The 19094-nt window shown below is 39.2% G+C and overlaps 1 protein-coding gene and 1 long non-coding RNA gene across 3 annotated transcripts; one reads left to right on the forward strand and one right to left on the reverse strand.

Annotated features, from left to right (window-relative positions):
• Positions 1-4515: 4515 nt before the first annotated feature.
• LOC123979888 (reelin domain-containing protein 1-like) lies at positions 4516-11439 on the forward strand. The gene is made up of 5 exons (XM_046063999.1): positions 4516-4660; positions 8358-8658; positions 8845-9018; positions 9266-9374; positions 10825-11439. Exons 1-5 carry the CDS (start codon positions 4516-4518, stop codon positions 11437-11439), a joined length of 1344 nt encoding a protein of 447 aa, XP_045919955.1.
• Positions 11440-14236: 2797 nt separating this feature from the next.
• On the reverse strand, positions 14237-18902 carry LOC123981205. Of its 2 annotated transcripts, XR_006827698.1 has the most exons (3): positions 18853-18902; positions 16402-16439; positions 14237-16181 (listed from the first exon to the last, which is right to left on the reverse strand). It is a non-coding gene; the product is annotated as an uncharacterized LOC123981205 (long non-coding RNA). The 2 variants fall into 2 exon arrangements; XR_006827699.1 differs by lacking the exon at positions 16402-16439.
• Between the last annotated feature and the right edge of the window lie 192 nt (positions 18903-19094).

Here is a 19094-nt window from a genome sequence, read left to right on the forward strand (position 1 = left end):
CCCCTGCCCCCCCCTTCCCCCCCCCCCCCCCCCCCCCTTTTTACAGTAGGGAAGTCCGGTGATGGTTTTAACATGGGTCAGTTGTCAGTTGTCCAATTTATTTATTAAGTAATCAATCACCTGATTCACTCTGCAGATGCCCAGTTAAGACCTTATTCCACTTGTATAAAAGTAGCACCCTGTAGCAGACAGACAATTTTTTAAGGTAAGAGTATTTTTAAGTTTATTTATTCTCGTTATGTCATTGCCTGCTTTGTAGTTAAACTCATCAAACTTAAATTATTTATTTTGTGTCTGTGTAGATATCTTTCGTGCAAGTTGTTAGTGCTAATGTTTTAGCTGTAAGTTATAAGGGAAGCTCGTTCATGGCTACAAAAGTTTGGGTTAGTTGTAACAACAAAGAAAATGTTTAGTTGTATTTAGGTGTTTTTTTTGAATTTCAGTATGTGTCAGACACACGCGGTAATATTTACTTGTTTTATTACTATGTTCAAATGTTAGTTTAATCATAGCCATATGTCAGTCACCACTGTGAAGAAGACAAACAAGCACAAACACACACTAATACTCAGTTGGTGCACATGTGTACATTTTTGTTAAATTTTATTATTATGTTCACTACTACGACTGGCAGAAACTAAGATACTGCAATAGTTACACCATTTAATAGCAGACACATGTAACTAGTTTGTTTCACATGTTGAACACACTGGCTTAAAAGAGCAGAGATACATAAATGTTACAACCATCCCCGGTTTCTATGTACTGTATTTTTTATTCACATGTAAATAGTTAATATTGCATATAGCCTATTCTCTACTATATATGCTTGAACTGAACTTAATTAATTCTGATTTAAAAAGACATAAAAACTGCACTTAATATTCACATACACTCTTTTTGTATCCTTAAGCTGATGATACACAGAGCAACTTTTAGAGCAATCGTGCAGGGCAACATTGCCGCCAATGGTAATGAGTAAAGAATACTACCGTAATCTCCTTCCTGCCACCCGCCCTGCCCCACCGCTATCCGTTCAAAACATCGTTGGACTTGCCAGTAGCAAGACTGCCACAGCAAAAATTTGCTCCCGTGTATCATCAGCCTCTTTCAACAGACAATAACAATGATTAATATGTTCCGGTTGTAATTAAATCGTCTCCCAAAGCAACATCAGAGAAGCCCTTTATTGTACAACGAACATTTAAAACACTGTTTCCAAAGTGATTTTACGTTACTCTTTAAGTAAGCTTAATGTAACTTTGCACTGCGGAAGTATCCACAAAATTCAAGCACGGAGCTGATGGCTCATTTACAGGACGCGAGCACTTGTGGTCACTTTCCCCCCAAGAGCGTCACTTTGTATTGAAAAGTGGTGAGGACATAAGGGCTCAGATTAGAGGCGTGATGACACACGAGAACAAGGCGAGAAGATCTTTAACACTACTTTGAAGAAATATGAAATTCTAAAATATATAAGTGGAGGGAGGGGTCTGGGGGTTGTCCCCCAGAAAATTGGAGCATTAACACTTAATTTCCTGCATTCTAGAGACATTTTCTGCTCCAATTTACAGTGGAAATGTTTTTATTTATATAAAGGGAAACAGAAACTTCAGCTAGCAGGTGACAATTCCAGAAAATATGCAATACAAAGCACTAATCAGCAGCTTGTTTTTTTGTTTAGCTTACTATTTTGGGGCAATTCACATGTACTTCTTTCATATTTTAACTGCTTTGCATGTTTTTATATTGTATTGTATTTGTATTGTTATATAAACCTTTCTCAAAAACATTTTTATTTGTTAACTTTTCTTAGTGCAAGCTATTTTTCAGAATATTTTTCACAAATGCTTTCAAAAAGTGTCGGGGACAAAATCAGCCTTTTCAAAAAGTGCTGGGGACATGTCCCCAGCATCCCCACTGTAAATGATATCTATGCTTTCCCCCCACACTTTAACTGTTACGAGCAGTGAGGGAAACCGAAATACAGCAGACAGGCTGCGAGCTGCTTTAACGCTTGTTGTTCGGTTCATCCAGTCTGGACCAAGAGGAAAACAGTAGCCTACATGGTTCATACTGTCTTTTTTTACAAACGAACCAAGATGAGCCAGCTTTGATTGTTGTTATTTTTAATTCAATTCAAATTTAGATATGAAGCTCCAATTTATAAGAGAAGTTATCTCATTGTCCTCTTTACAGAGAGCAGGTCTAGACCCAACATTTCCCACCATGAGCACCAAGAAATAACAGATCAATGTTTGGGAGATCCTGGAAGGAGGCGGCTACAGCTGGTGTACATCCTGTTAGTGTGTGTGTGTGTGTGCAGCGGGGGGTCCTAATCCCATAGAAATACATCCACTAGAAAAGATTGTCGCCTCTCTGTCTGCAGTGTAACATGTAAAACTGGTGTCACAAGCAGGAGAATGAGAATGATAGACTATAACAGATTAGTATGCATCCCCTGAGGCTGAAATGCCAGCCCGTTTCCCATTCCCAATCCCAATCAAATAGCTACGCTTGTCACGTCCTTCGATGTCTGGTACCAATGCACACGGCACCCTTTCGCGTCATACTTCAGCACACTGGGGGAAGCCCTTTAGCATCATTGTTCAACGCTAAAAAACTATATATAACCAGAAAAGTCCAAGTAAATAGGTGGTTTAGATGGGTGGATTGGTGGGTTAGAAACTGGACTAGGAGACCAGTGTTTGTTTCCCGTGTGAAACAAAAATTCAGCATTAATTCCTTTTAGTGACTTTTAGTGATTTTTGTCCATGTAGTGGTTCAGAAGTGATGTACATATGTTGGATTTTGTTTGTGACCATTTAAATATACAAGCAAAGAAGAAGACATTAAATAAAAACATGACTAAAGAGACTACAGACATGCTAGCACTTTCACCAGATGATGGCGCTAGATGAAAAAGCAGAGGATCCTCCTGAGGGGAACATGAACCACATTTCATGGTAATGCATCCAAAGGTAGAGATATTTCAGTCTGGACCGACATCACTGTGAGTTACCATACTGCTTAAATAGTTTGTTAAACCTGTTAAGGAAAGGAAAAAATGGGATAATTATATTATCTTGACATATCCAATATTTTGTTCCAATGAAAGCGGCTTAAATTTTTCATTACATTGAGATAACGAGATTTGATTAAAGTGTGGATTATTTTCTTGATCAATTGATTTAGCGTTTAGTAATAGTGAAAATGCCCAAAATCTCAAGTTAAATTGCTTGTTTTGTCTATAGTCCAGAACATTCACAATCACACAGAACAAAGAAAAGCGGCCCATCCTTACAAGTGAGAAATTGGATCAATCGGTTAATTGATTAATCTAACAATCAGTTCTTCTCTGTCCACAAAAAGTCCACTGAGATAGAGATGCAAAATGTTACTGTGTGAAAAACTGTCTGAAAATAATTAATTAATCATGGCATATTTTGACTTCCATATACACAGAAACACATAATAGCATCCTATCATATTTCCTCTTTAATTATATAAAAAATGTTTGTAGGTATCCGACCTGCCGCTCTACATATTCTAGTTCTACATCTTTCCCCCTCCCTCCATATCCTGGACCCTGAGATTCCTCTAAACCTCATGCTCATCCTCACAAACTTTAAACTCACTCTCACTGCTCTCTGTTGAACGACACAACAACTAAACTGGAAGAGTTTCTTTACAAACTGAAGAAGGGGAAGAGCATTAGGTTGTTGAGTTCCTGAAGGTCACTGCTCCACAAGGTAGGGATGCTCATGGATAAAATTCATCCAGTCCTTTGACTCTCATTCATTCATTTGAATGAATAATATTCACTAAATGTGTTCTATCTTTTTAACAAAAATGTCATGCATAAAACTGCATTTAACATCAGCTATTGTCTTTATCTACTAACGACGAATAAAAGATCAAAGATTATTCTGATTATTTTATCTGGATCTTTCAGTAAGGGTTGCCTCTTTTACTGAGTATTTATCAGTATTTTTGGGGACAGTTAGCTACTGGTAAAATTGGGTGTTAAACCAGTATTCAATCTTGTCTTCTTATTGCTATTTACTTTTGTCTTAAATTTGTATTTGATTTAAAAAAAAAAAAAAAAAAATTCAAATTTACAAAATTAAAGTAAAGTAAAGTAAATATTATTATTATTATTATTATTGCTATGTTCATATTTTCATGATGCACTAAAAATGTGCACAGGTGGGCTGAAATTTGCATTGATGGCCAGAATTAAAGGATGTCTGATGATGTCCTATATTTTTCTAATTGTTAACAAACTGAAAAAACGACGACAATGACTTCATCTGCTAACAGGTATTCTGTCTGTGTTCAAAGCCTTATATTATCTTAAAGCCATCCATTATGTATTTAGACTAATTTCTCCTACTAATAGAAAGTTTGGGGAATTGTCTCCACTGTCTGTCTTTGCTTGTGCGTGTAGAGATGCAGCCTACCCTCAACTGCTTCGGGGTGGGCTTGGTCTTATTCTCATTGGCTCCGTCCACGATGACGTTCTCCCGCGGTGCCAGCCACGCCTCCTGTCAGGAGATGATTCCCGGCCACATCCGTGCTCAACCCCAGAACCTGCAGCACAACCACGTCACCCTGCGCGCATCCGCATCTTCTTACCTGCCTGGACAGTTAGTATCAGGTAGTACGGACACCCTTTTCCAGAAAAAACGCCTAAAATAGCATACCCAAAATGAATCAGGAATAACTCCTCAACCATTTGGCCTAGATGCATAATTCTGGTCTCCTTTGAATGAGATGCAAAAATGGTTAAAATAAGATCATGAGAATGAGCGTATGAAATGTAAAATCAGAGAAAACTGACCAAAGTCGACGAAGAGTCCATCTTCAGGCAAAGGCAAAGGCTCCAGCTTGTCACAACACAAACGTTGTTATATTCAGCTGACACCCCAAATTTGCATATACACACACGCACAGACAAGTTTTTTCCCTATGTCATTCTTCCTGGCTGCCTCTGTGGTTTTCCAGGTTTGTCAAAGCATAGTAATTTATATAATTATCTTGGTCTCAAAGCTATAACATCTAAGCTATCTGGCTGAGCCATGGGCAGACAAGCTGATACATAGCTCCTGTTCAGCTGTTCTCAAACTATGTGAACACATAAATGACAGCTTCCACATTAAACATACAATATAACACACAAACAATATAGCTGTGATTCCTGGATACACACCCTTCATCTCCATCTGAGCTTTTATAGATCAAAGCACTGTAGTCATTCCTCTCAAGTCTATGCCAAACATTTTCTATATCATACTCAAATAGATTATTCAAACACAGAAACACAGAAGCACTATATGGACAAAAGTTCTGGGACACCTCTTTCCCAATACTTTTGGGAGGTGCTCTCTTTTGATGGTCTGGTCTTTGATGGACCCATCCTGACCTCAATCCCATCCAACATCTTTGGGATGAACTAGAAAGGAGAGTGCAAGTCAGGCCTTCTCATCCAACATCAGTGTCTGACCTCACAAATGCTCTTCTTCATAAATGGGCAGAAATTCCCACAGACAAACTCCAAAATCTTGTAGAAAGCCTTCTCAGAAGAGCGGAAGCTGTTATAGCTGCAAAGGGGGGACCAACTGCATAATGATGCCTATGGTTTTAGAACGGGATGTCACAAAAGTATGTGTAGGTGTCCACCTACTTTTGTGTATGTTCTTCATAAAAATGGCACATTTATTTTTGCAGTGCACAGTGATTTTTGTACTCTATATACCGGTTAAACATCAAAAGCCTGGACAGTGGGGAAAGGTTTGTACCTATCTGTCAGTCTCTCAAGCACGACATCTGCAAACGTCAACAATTCTTCAAAAAAGTTTTCTTTTTCTTGGCGTCATGCTAAGACACAACTTTTAGTCTGATGGCAAAACATTCCTGCATGTCGTTTGTTCAAAAAGGTTCATAAGTCATAATTGTCCTCCTGAGCAAATACTGGCCCTTATAGTTATAATTTCCTTAATATAATGTACATCTCTAAATCCAAATTCACCTTTTTACACACTGCTTTGCAAAATTGTTCCACTAACTTGATCTTAAAACTACTACAGTAATTTTAACTGTTAATTAATTGCAAAGGTGGAAAGTAACGAATTACAATTACTCATGTTACTGTAATTGAGTAGCTATTTTGTGTACTTGTACTTTTTAAAGTAGTTTTTTTAAATCTGTAATTTTACGTTTACTTAAGTATAATGTGTTTAAAGTATTATACTTCACTGTTCGCTAGATTTTCAATCACATCTGTCACTGACCTCGCAACCGCTTTCAAGTGCAAGAGAACAACAGCTTTTTCATGCACTGTAAGCTGTGAAAAAAGTTATTGGCTTCAACCCGTGACCGTGGAAAAAAAAAACAACAACCCACAAAGATCGCTTCCTCCTCATATCACTCCGCCAGCCTTGACTGGTACTAACTTTAATTAACAGGCAAGGTGGACCATGTAATGTAGTTCCTATTAAAGCTTAGAAACTGATTACAACATACGGATATAGTTAACATTAATTAAATCATGCAACGTATTTCAGTAAATGGAGTAATCTATAAAATAAATCTTAACAAAAATAAATCTCATCTTACAATAGTGTCAAAACTGGTTTATTAAAGAGGTGGTATTAGCCTCATTTTCAGGTTCAAAATCTTATTTAGGGGATGTACCAGATCAGGTTTACTTGGTTTCATTTTAAAAAAACACCATATTTTTTGTCATACTGCACATTGCTGCAGCTCCTCTTTTCACCCTGTGTTAAACGCTTCGTTTTAGCTATGGAGTGATGCATCTTGTCTCTAAATGATCTTTGTTGGGAGTTGCACATGCGCATTTCCTAGTTAAGGATGACTAGCAGAAGCAGAATAGGGCGGGTCAGTGAGAAGCCGGTAAACACGGCTTCGGTTCAGCTGTACATGTTCCCATTACCTGCTTAGCAACATGGACTGGAGCAAGAGTTTCAGAGTGGTGAGTTATTTATCTGTAAAAAATGTATCTTTCATCCATAAAGTTTCAACTGAGCTCTGTCTCTACATCCCTTTCATCCCTGTGATGTCACAGGACTACAGATGTTTAGAGCAGTGTTTTCTGTGGGAGATGGGAACTCCCTTTGGGCTGGACTTCAAACCTATGCAAACCTATTACCTGTTCATCTTGCAAAAGTTAAACATATGGCAATTATTTTTGAAAGTCCGGCCCCCACAGTGTCTTCTTAGAAAAATTCATGCCCTTGAACAAAATGTAGTTGAGGACACCTGATGTAGGCCTAGAGGTCAGTAGTAGCCTACTTCCATAGTTTGGTAGGATGTTTTGCTCTAAATAGCCTAAAAGACATCAGTGCATGACAATGTTGGTTGGCATTAGCAAATTGCTGGTAACTAGTTAATTATTATACTAACACTTTTGATGTCCCATTAAAATTACCTCCTGTTTGAATGTAAATAGGGATATGACTTCATATACAGTCCAGTGTTTTCAGTTCTGCCAAAGCTTCTTAATGAAGGGAAAACATTCTCAAACTTTTCATTATAACAAAAACTGTCTCTAATGTTGTTTTTTGCCATTGTTTTGTTAAAGTTTCTGTCAAACAAACTAAATTGAAAGCCCAATATGGCTTTGTACCCTTACCAAATCACAAAAGACTGCAATTTAATTAAATAAGTATAACAGGTATAAATAGGTTATTTTAAATGAGCTACTTTTTACTTTTACTTGAGTAGATTTTTATACCATTAATTTTACTTGTACTTAAGTAAAAGGTCTTTAAAATAATAATACTGTTACTTAAGTACAATATTGTTCTACTCTTTCCACCTCTGATTAATTGTTTAAAGAAGTAGAAGAAGAAGAAAAAATAGGACCACAATGGAAATAAGCCATCTGGCTTTATTGTGTTTTTATCCTTTTGATGGTATCTGTAGCTGGGGCATGTCTTGTTGGAGGCGCCACTTTTATATTTACAATCAATAAAGAAGCTCAATCAATCAATCAATCAACGAAGGACTAACAACTTACTTCTACCACTTACTTCAACTTCAACTTAACAATTAATCTACAAATAACTTAGAACTTAACCTTCCTCTACCTACTGGGATAGTAAGTCAAATGTACTTAAATATCTGTCAATGAACTCACCAATATATATAAATAGCAACTAACTGATTGATTTTCACCTCCAGGGACTATTTATAACTGTTGACTGTTCATTAACTCACTATGTGTTACCGAGGTACTTTTTATAAAATAAAATAACCTGCCTGGACAGATATTTAGTGGTACAAGAACAACTAGTTTAATGTCTGTTTCTTTGTTTATGTACTTGTGTTCTCAGTAACTGTTCGAAGCTCTCGGGACTTCATGGGTTTCCTGCTCCAGGCTCGCAGTGTGGAGGGTGCTGGGGGCAGGGCTGGGGTTGGGTTCAAGGCCAGAAAGGGAGTTGGAGCTGGGGTCAGGTCTACGAGAGTGGGCCCGGTGCTGGTGGGTGGCTCCTGGACCCTAATTCCCCCTGGCACACACACTCTGCGCTGCCTCTCGGAGGGCGACACCCTCACACACACTGACAAACAGCCGAAGAGAAACCTCTCGTTTGTGTGGAGGGCTCCTGATGTACCCATGGGAGACATCAGGTTCTAGTGAGTATGAGCCTACCATCTGTACAAGTTCAAGGTTGTAAATGATCACTATCATAACTAGCAGTCGAATATTTACTAAAGACAAATACTGGTGAATTCATTTGTTGCCAAACATTTTTGGGAATTTTTGATCAATTGCATACCCATTATTCAGCAATGAAGAAACCTCTTTGTCTGTCATTCCAGCATCACAGTGGTGCAGTCTTACTTTGTGTACTGGGCAGGTATTTCGTCCGCAGTGGTGCGTGATGGGAGTCATAGTCATTGGAGTGGGAGTAACATCACAGGGGTGGATGAGAGAAATTCAATTTCTGCACCACAGGAAGATGAAGTTGCTGCTCTGCAAGGTATGCAACTTGTGTAATGCTGAATGAACATACAGTATATCCAATAAAAAGACTTTTTTTTGTACACGTGTGTTTACCTCCAGTTTCAGGAAGAAGTTGTTTGTAGTGTGAATTTCAGAGAATGATATATAAGTCATCTGATGCAACTTCAGGCAAGGGCAAAACACAAACTAGGCATTGTGCAATAACTATCTTTCTGTTTCTCTATCCACACCTCATCCTAAATAATACCTTGCTCTTCTCACCTTGTTGGCTCACAGCTCTCAGAACCGTTACATCATCAAACAAACAAACAAACGAGACAGCCAGCCCTGCGACAACCCTCAGACCACCTACACCAACAATCAATGGAACCGACAGACACACCAAGTCACCATTAACAGAAGTCACTCGTCCAGCCATGGAGATTAATAGCTCTGTGACTTTGGCAACTCTTAGACTCTCTTGGAATGAAAGCAACAGCTCAGTGACTTTAGGATCTCTTCGAAATGCTACTAAAGGCGGTGAGAATGACACCTATGCGACTTCAGGATTCCTCTCAGGTGTGACTGAAGAGGCAGGTGCTGTTCATACCGAGGACCCGAAGAGCTCTCTTTTCTCTTCCAGCCACCTTCGTTTCACAGACTCTTTCTCCTCAGCCGAGGCTAAAGGGATGGACTCTACTACCAGTCTTCTGCCCAACATCACAGTGCAAAACACAACCAGTATTCTTTCTCTGCTACACTCCCTTGCTTCCCTACCCCCTCTGAAGGATGTTGGGATGGAAAGAAAAGACGCAAAGAGAAACTTCCATGATCCAAAGCTGCCCACTATTCCCGAAACAAAAGACACAGCATTAAATCCCCAAACCTCCACCATGGTTAAACCTTTAACAAGTCATAGCTTCCATAATTTAAATTTCCCAAGGCCGATATCCCAGAATCCAAAAGGACCAATCCAGGACCAAACTAGTCCAGTAAAATTTAAGACCCACAGTAGTCCATCACAGCCCTGGAGGAATAGCCTAACCACGTCTAAAATGAGTCTAATCAAGGATGAAATGGATAGCCAGACCCTGATCCAGCCTCTGAATCCTCATCTCAAGGCATCAGTCCACTCCCAAACTGGTACAAGTCAGTCCTTTCCCGAGTCCCACACAACTTCATCCCTCATTCAGGCCCACCTTCAGTCCCAAGCAAAGATCAAAACCATGAGCCCCATCTTTGTTTCCATTCCCTCAGCCATTCCTCCAACTTTTTCCACACCTCATTCTTCATCCTTTTCTTCCACCCATACGTTGCCTGCCTCTTCCCCTGTACACTCTAGTTCTACCACTCATCGCACCGAAAGTTCAACGCTGGTATCCATACAAACTGCTTCAACCCATGCGTCTATCTCATCTTCTCCCTCTTCCTTGAAGAACCAATCCACAACAGCTCCAGCCCTTTCTGCCCTCCCCTCTCCTTCCCCGATCTCCATTCCTCCTTATATTCCCTCTGTCCAACCCTCCACATTTTACCCTATGCCCTCGTATGTAACTTCTTCTACCAAACCCTCCTTAAACTCTTCCCACAATCCTTCCTCAGTCCCTTTATCTACTTCTTCCTCATCTCCCTTTATCTCCTCCCAATCTATCACAAGTTCAACCTTTTCCTCACCTTCACCTTCCACCCTCGCCTCCTCCACCATTGCCTCATCAGCTTCTTCCATTTCTTCTGCTCCTTCTTTCCATTCCTCATCTCATTTTTTATCACCAGTCTCTACTTCTACCTCAACATCTTCACTGGGTTCCTCATCTTTCTCCAACTCGTCTTCTATTTCTTCTTTGGTGTCCTCCCAGTCTACCACCCCTCACCCAGAACCCTCTCCAGCTCCCCGTCGCTCTCTCTTCAACCCGCTCACATCCACCGCCTCACCTGTGCCTTCCCAACAACTCACCCTAGGTCAGAGGTTGCAAATCCAGAGCCACATTGCATCATATGATCCTGAGCCCAACCTCAACCCACCAACACCAAGATCAATGGTTCACCCAAACCCCAAACCCAATCCAAACCATGACCCAGACTTCAAACTAAATACTGGCCATGAGTTGAAACCACACCCTCCCAACACGGATACTAAACCCAAAACCAAACATCCCTCTGGAAAGCCAGACAGGGAAGGGAAGTATCCAGACATAACTCCCAGACACAGTGCCTGGGAGCTGGGCATGCTCCTGGGCTGTTCAGCTACCTTGGGCATGGTGCTGGTGATCGGCATAAGGTACATGTACCGTCAGGCCTGTGCCAAACGGACAGAGCTGACACTGAACGACAGGGAGAGAGAGTATGGGAGGGGAGAGCGAGGGCTGATCCATGTCCAGGAGTGTGGAGATTTGGTCAGAGTCCGGAAAATCAGAGAGAACAGTTTTGTGCTCCTTGCAGAGTATGACATACTGGCACCGCCTGGTGACTGAAATACAGGCCACATACATGGATAAGTTTTAGGTACCAAAATGTTTCTTGACAGTGACCTTAATTATTGGAAGCTAGTTAGCCTAGCTTTCCTTTTTCCAGTAGCTTTTTCAAGTCAAGCTAGCTTAGAGCAGTCTAAACATAAAGGTTCTAAATAAATAAAACAAGACTGATTTTATATATTCAGGCATGTGATTGGCATAGGGCAAAAAATGCAGGAAAATATACTGAAACCACCCGACACCCCGATTAAACTCGTGGCGGCTCTAATATGGAAGGTAAAGCAGAACCCATGACAATAAGTTATTTAATGGATGTGTTGCAGTGGGAATCAAAGACAAGGGTCTAATCCACTGCGTCATCGCAACCTCTCTATAATAATTATTATTTTGTATTCATTTTTACCAAACTTCAATAGCTAAATGTGCAACATGAAACATGAAATAATTGAGTCTATAACTAAATAATGTAACTACTAACTTTCAAATTAGTTCAGTTGAAGTTAATAGATGATTTTTAATGAATAAGAGACAGCAGCAAAGGTTGTTGCCTGTTTAAGACCTGGTGGCCTGAAATACTTATATTCTTCAGGAAACTCAAACAGCTGATCACTCTCTATCTGTTGGAAACTGTAGAAAAAAGTTTGACATTTCAACTCTGCCAGCGGGCGGGCGTGTGCGTGAGACGGGAAAGACCGCGACAGTTTAACGCGCAAGTTACACAGAAGCCGTTGCCATGGTTACCTGGCGGAGCGCTTGTTTGCCTGTCTGTTGATGAGGAGCGCAGAGCGACCCGTGTGAAAAGGCCTTACATAGCCTAAACCCTGTCACAACCGTTCACAAGATATTAATTAATAACGTGCCAAAACCTTTAACATAAGGACGACTTAAAAAGCAACCATTCACACAGCAAAATGTATAGGCTACATGAGTGATCAATAGACAACAATGTCAAAGTAAACATTAGACACAGCCTCTAACAAGCAATAATCAAAACATTCCCAATTTATCTGATCCTTATTGTCAACTCAGTGTTGGGCAAGTTACTCAGAAATAATATTACCTACTAGTTACTTACCATAGGCTATAGACCTACTCCTTAAAAAAGTAATATTAGCTACTCTACTTAGGCCCACTACTGGGTGATAGCCTATCATAACGCCACTCTCTCCTGACGAGTCCAAGCATCACTGGCAGCAGCGGCCGGAGTTTCTCTCATTTAGCTGATGCTTCAATTAGCCTAAGTATAAATGTAACATTTTTTGCTGGTCGCACAAAGTTTACAACGGACGACAATGTTCTTTGCATCTTAGACTGTGACACAGTAATGGCGACAACATTACTTACAGCTGTCGGAAATACCTCTCTGTCCCTGTTCTCCAGTTGTCCTTTAGCTTCTTGCTAACAGCTGACTAAGGTCCGGTGCCGCTGAGCTGCAGCGCGGTCGCGCATGCACGTCAGGGATGGTGCGTTCAGTAGCGCAGCGTTACTTGGATTAGTAACTGTAATAATATAACTGTTTTGGAAATAGTAATCCGTTACATTACTCTTTACTGGGAAAATAAATTTTGTAGTAGGCCTATTGCTGCCCAACACGTTACGTACCACTGATGCGCGAGAGCGCCTGTGGTACACACTGCGCAGGTGTGGAATTGGCAGCTGAGCGTAAACGAACATCCTTGATACTTAGAAAGGAAGAAAACTTTACACACGTCAACCTAGATCCTATCCATTTCACTAGGCCAGGTACTGTACCCCCCCCCTTCTTTTTTTTAATTACAGATCTGCATGATTCACGTGCATCACGGATAAATCACATCCCTGTATATTTTTGCCACAGTAGCGTTGTAATTATTGATGTCAATGTTTGCATCATGGTCCAGAGCACAGTACCTTGACAGCTTCAGGCCAGATTGCTTTGTAATTTGTTTCAATCAATCCCCAGACCCTCACCTTTTGTTTAGCACCACATTCAGTTTAAAATGTTTCCTTCAACAAATCTTTGATGCTTGACAAAGTATTTTATTAAGTATTGTGGCAGATTGTCACGAAATTAGCTGTGGATTTTCATGATCCTCAGAGGATGAATCATCTTGGGTTACTATTTAATCTAACCTTTCGTCAAGCACCACCAGCCAGACTCCCACACAAAAATGTAATGACTGCAGTGAAATCTACTGAGCACCTTCAAGCTCTCCGGGAGATGAACCCGAAAATATCAACTTTGGGACTGACACTTGTAGCTACACAGCCTATATCAGTCTATATCAGCAATTTTAGCATGTGGTTTGTTCCATCCACATTTGTACTGTGGAGTCTTTGCAGCTAGAGGCCATTATCAGGAGTTTTATTCTTGTTTTCAGTTTCCTTTTGGAGTTTTCTAAATAGCTTGTGCTTAAGTAAATGTTCTTGGCTAAGTCTATTTCACTCTAGAGATTTCTGCATGCAACATGTTTAGAGAACTAAAACCACAATCTGCTTACTGAAAAATAGCAGGAAACTTAACACTACAGACAGGGCTTCGATGACACACACCATTTGGTGGATGCTTTTTTGTTTGTTTTTGAGTATGCATTAGAAATATAGGTAGAAACTGCATAAACATACACACAGTTATGAGGACAGGGACACAAGGGCTGTCTAGCTGTTTGACTGTATAATTAGATAACATATTAGTATAAACGTAGGATTTGCATGCTGACAGTTATAACCAACAAATACTTACATTGTAATTAGGATTTTGTCCCATTGATATTCATGTACACGTTGTATAACCAAAGAAGTAAATCTGAAACATCACTAATATTAAACATTTATTTGTAAATTGTCATAAATCATTTGGATGCACTGAATAATAAAGTATATTTTCAGTATTATCCATTGTGTGTTTCTTTGTTTTAGCTTTTGTTGTGTGAGCTTTTATGGATGGCAGTGCTAGTTGCTTAGTCATTTCAAATCACTTGGGTCTGGTTGCCTGTTAGAAGTGGCACAAGGCCTCCAGGGTCTGTTGGCAGGGCTTTCCCTGTCTCATTCTATTATTTCTTCATTCAAATGATGTGAAAAAAGTGCCATCTGTCCAGAAAAGTTGTGTAGATGAAATTAATAAGCTGCCTGAGTACTTCCCTGAGTGTTTTTCCCCATTTGATCAGACAAATACATCAATCTATTCCAAACTGGAGGAGGAACCACTGCCTTAATGTGATATAGAGGAGCCCTCGTTACATTCAGGGGTGTTAAAATTCAAGAGAAAGTAAGAACAACAAATTCCAGGCACTTTTCCAGTGTGCAAACCGTGCACAAGTGTATAATGATAAAGCCAACAAATACCGGGTCCATTAAACAACACATAAAAAGAGTACAGCACATTATAATTTAAAACTCCACTATCCAATACTGAATTTGAGATAGCAGGTGTGAATTACTTTGGTTATTCTCTACCGCCACCTGAGGGCCAAATAGTTTCACTTGATGCTGTGAAATATCTCAACTTCTACAACATGGATTGTTAAAGGTGGCATTTTGTAATGACATTCATGGGTCCCAGAGGATGGATCCTACAGACTTTGGTAATCCCCTGACTTTTCATCTAGTGCCGTCATCTGGTCAAAATTTTAATATGTCCGATACTTTGTTTTTTGACCAAATACCTTCAAAACTAATGACACCGACTCAGCTGTACTTTGTGTTTAGTGCCAATTATCAAATGTTAGCATGCTAACACAAAGATGGTAGCTGCTAAACATCAGCATGTTAGCATTGTCATTGTGAGATTTCAGCAGCAAAATAATATGTCCGTCAACATCACCTCATCACTCAGATAGATTTAGAATAGGATATTATTTACATACAATATATGTAGGACATAATCTTTCAAAATAATATTTGCATTGGAATCCTTTTTTCTGCTGGATAACATCTGCTTGATAGGAACCCAGATCATAATCCTGCCTGCTTATTGGTCCAAGTTAAAATTGTCCTTGTCAGAATGTCAGAACCAGTACGTGTGGGGCAAATGATATGGACAGGAAACTGATCAAGACTAAAACATAAAAACAGAGTGAGTAAATGTGTGAATAACGCAATTAAAGACACGTAAACTATCTGCAAGAAACCAGGAAAGATAATGATATTTTGTTAAATTAGACTCCCTACTTCAATGTTCATGTCATACCTTCATCATTTGGATAGTTCATTGGTTAACACAACACCATATCCTCAAAAGGAAAAAATCAGCTGTCATGACTGCATCCAGCATTAGTTTGTTTCTATCAAGAACATAAATGTCTACATTTTCTGGCAGTGACAGCAAGAGTACAAAAAAGTAGAAAATACCAAGAACAATAAAAAAGAATGGTCCCAGTAACTCCACCCTTCTTGTTCCTGCTGGAAGGTGCTGTTTTCCAAACCAAAACACCCCCTAACAGCTGTCCTCTTTCTGCAGGAATTTTCAGGTATTTCATATAAAAATAAAAATTGTACTTTTGATTCTTTTAAATATAAAAGAATATATGATGGAAATATGAAATATGAGTTTTTTGTTGTTGTAGAAACTGAGAACATCAAGCCGGCTGGCGCTCCTTGTTCTTTTCCGCTGCACTGAGGTCTCTGTTGATCTGTTGTAATAAGGCACATAAAACTCCACTGTAGTCCGCCATCACAGAAAACAAAAACACACACACGCTTGCGCTGAATCACCAAAACACTCATCTTCGTCAGATGGGCTGAAGAGCTGACAGTTTCACCCCCTGAACAGAGAAACAGAGAGAACAAACAGTAAGAGTCAGAGAGAGATTCAGATGAACAGAAGAGAGAAAGTGAGACCTCCACAGTCTGCGCCAAAAAGTGAACACTTTCAAAGGGAGTCTGGTGAGGGAATCCAGCACCGCCACCAGCAGGTGAACGTGACATGACAGCAAAGAGAAGGCTAAACAGCAAGTAGGGCGGACGTTTGAACATGTACTGTACCTTCTGTGTACACTGGTACTATTTCAATTTTCATGCACCTGTCAAAAGTAAACAAATCACAATATTTGATGTTCTTTTATTGCAGTGGGAAGTGTTGAATGTCACAGTCAACTGAAGTTTAAAACCTGTTTTTTTTTTCCCTTCAGCCTTTTAATTGCACTTCAGGTGACTGTTTTCTACAGTAGAGTGTTGTAAAAAGGAGAATGCCAGTGCCGTCACTGGGGTATGAGATGAGAAATAGAGCTGCAACAATGAATCAGCTGATATTAAAATATAAAATGCTTTTTAATTTTCTAACCAATTCATCACTTCTGTCATATTTCAAACAAAAATATTAAATATTTGAGCGTTCCAGCTTCTCAAATGTGAAGATTGATCGTTGTCAAACACGAGTAAAAATAATATCTTTGGGTTTTGAGCTGTTGCCCTGACAAAACAAGATTCACTTTGGGTCCTGATTGGCATGTTACGGGCATTTCTCAATATATATCGTTTAACATTTCTTAGACAAAAAAATAAAAACACAGATTAAACAATAATTAAAATAACTGTTGGTTGCATCCCTAAAGAGAAACCAGTTTCTGTTGCAAGACCAAATAGTATGTATAAAGAGTATAAGGGGGGCAGACCCTGACTGACACACCAGCATTATCAAGTGATTTTATTTTATTACAGATATATTATTTTCATTATCAATTAACCTGACGACTACTTTCTTAATTTATCAATGAATCTTTTGGTCTATTACATGTCAGAAAATAGTAAAAACGTCAATGACAGTTTCACAAAACTTTAGGATGACATACAAACACAGTTCATTTCCTATTTCAGAAGCTGGAACCAACAAATATTTAGAATTTTTATTGATTGAATTATTAATTGACAAGTTGATTAATCGACTGTTTCAACCATAATCGTATCTGTGTATATGTGAGCCGATTAGTGGCCAACGCTGGTATATTTACAGTCATCTGCAGTGTAGCTGTAAAAAATAAAGTTGCAAGACATTGGAGAACAGAAAAGCCAAAAATGTGTCTGAGATCATTTGGAAAGACTGTCTCCATGACGTAATTCTTCCACCCGAGAGAACCGATAATTTTATTTTTAATGTGCCACTCAGTACATATCTCGGTCACAACTCTTTAAAGTTAAAATGTGTAAGATTTGGCCAGAAGTTTTGTTTAAAACATTCATATAATGAACTAACCTTGTCAACAGAATGTGAACATCTCTGATGTCAAAGACATCTACTGAAGTTACAAGCTAACCAGCATGTAATTTTGTTTTTTCTCGGAAATTTACAACTTTAATCTCTGAAAGAGTTTTCTCTGAAAATTACTCCATAATTAATTTATTTTTAATCTACAATGGCCCTAATATGCCATCATAAAGATCTGACTCTGATAAATTATGCAGCCCATGCTTGCCAATCCTTTTGATCCATTTCAATTCAACTGATCCCCCCCCCCATGATGAATGAAATCTGCCCCTCCACAGTAACTATTAGAAATAGCACCACTGCTCTTCGTTACTGTGTTTTTTAAATCATGTACTTATTCCACATATTTGTCATTTGTGTCTAATCAGAGTGGCAGAAAGGAGGTTCTCCCCGTGGACATAAAGCGTCCTTTAACTTTACTGTTGCAGAAGAAGTGACGCACGCTAATCCAGGAAGTAATAAAAAGCTTAATTCATGAGATCATTAAAATTATCAGCTCTTTGTGTGATTAGAAAAGAGCAGAGGATCCCTTTTTGACCGGTGTGAAGAAATGCAAGGTGAAATGCTGCCCCCTATTGGTTTAGAGCATGTGGCCAAGAATTACACACTGTACCTTTAAAAAACTAATTTAGGGGATCTTTTTAAACAACACTTGTTCACAATGTCTTATGATAAAAAAGCAAATATCAGCTGATGTAAAGTACATTTATCGAATATAAAACTTCTCAAACGTCCAGAAGTCGGTTGCACTCTAGAGTGAAAAAAGACAATGTTATAACTTAAAATAGAGGTGCATTGAAGATAATTACATCCAAATGTTTGACTAAACTGAAACACTGAAGGTTTAGCAAGTTAGTTTCCACAGTATTTAACGTCATGCTGTTAACAAGATGTGACTGGTGATTTACAGTAATTGCCTGGCATCATCAAACCCACCACCATCAGACCAGTACAACATTAGTGGTACTTAATGAAAGTGAAGCTGGAGAGTTTGCAGCAGTGAATCCAGCAGGTGTTTCTTGCAGATTGTTTTACTGACAGCAGAGGGAGCCGTTCAGAGCGTGTTTTTAAAAGACTCAAAGCATAGAAGGAGAGGAGGTCATATACTGTAATGTACCAGTTCAATGAAACCCAACAGATCTGCAGTTCTTATTATGAAAGGAAAAATAATTTACATCTTTTTAATAAAATAAATAAATTAGTTGTTGTTTTGGAGTCCGTTCTCTACTCACTCAGGACAGCAGTGTTGGAATGCGGCCCTATCTCAACAACAGACTAGACTGTAGGAGAGGAGAAGAGGTGAAGAGGTTATTGTTGGATTGCTGTGTGTGTGTGTGTACTAGTGTGTGTGTGTGTGTGTGTGTGTGTACTAGTGTGTGTGTGTGTGTGTGTGTGTGTACTAGTGTGTGTGTGTGTGTGTGTGTGTGTCTGTGTGTGTGTGTGTGTGTATACTAGTGTGTGTGTGTGTATACTT

Source organism: Micropterus dolomieu, linkage group LG12 (assembly GCF_021292245.1).
Source record: "Micropterus dolomieu isolate WLL.071019.BEF.003 ecotype Adirondacks linkage group LG12, ASM2129224v1, whole genome shotgun sequence".
NCBI classification, from domain to species: domain Eukaryota; kingdom Metazoa; phylum Chordata; class Actinopteri; order Centrarchiformes; family Centrarchidae; genus Micropterus; species Micropterus dolomieu.

Coding starts and splice junctions, on each gene's coding strand:
- LOC123979888 (XM_046063999.1), top strand. CDS start 4,516: ATGACGTTCTCCCGCGGTGCCAGCCACGCCTCCTGTCAGGAGATGATT. Junction 8,659..8,844: donor ATGGGAGACATCAGGTTCTA/GTGAGTATGAGC, acceptor CTGTCATTCCAG/CATCACAGTGGTGCAGTCTT. Junction 9,375..10,824: donor GGAACCGACAGACACACCAA/GTCACCATTAAC, acceptor GTGTCCTCCCAG/TCTACCACCCCTCACCCAGA.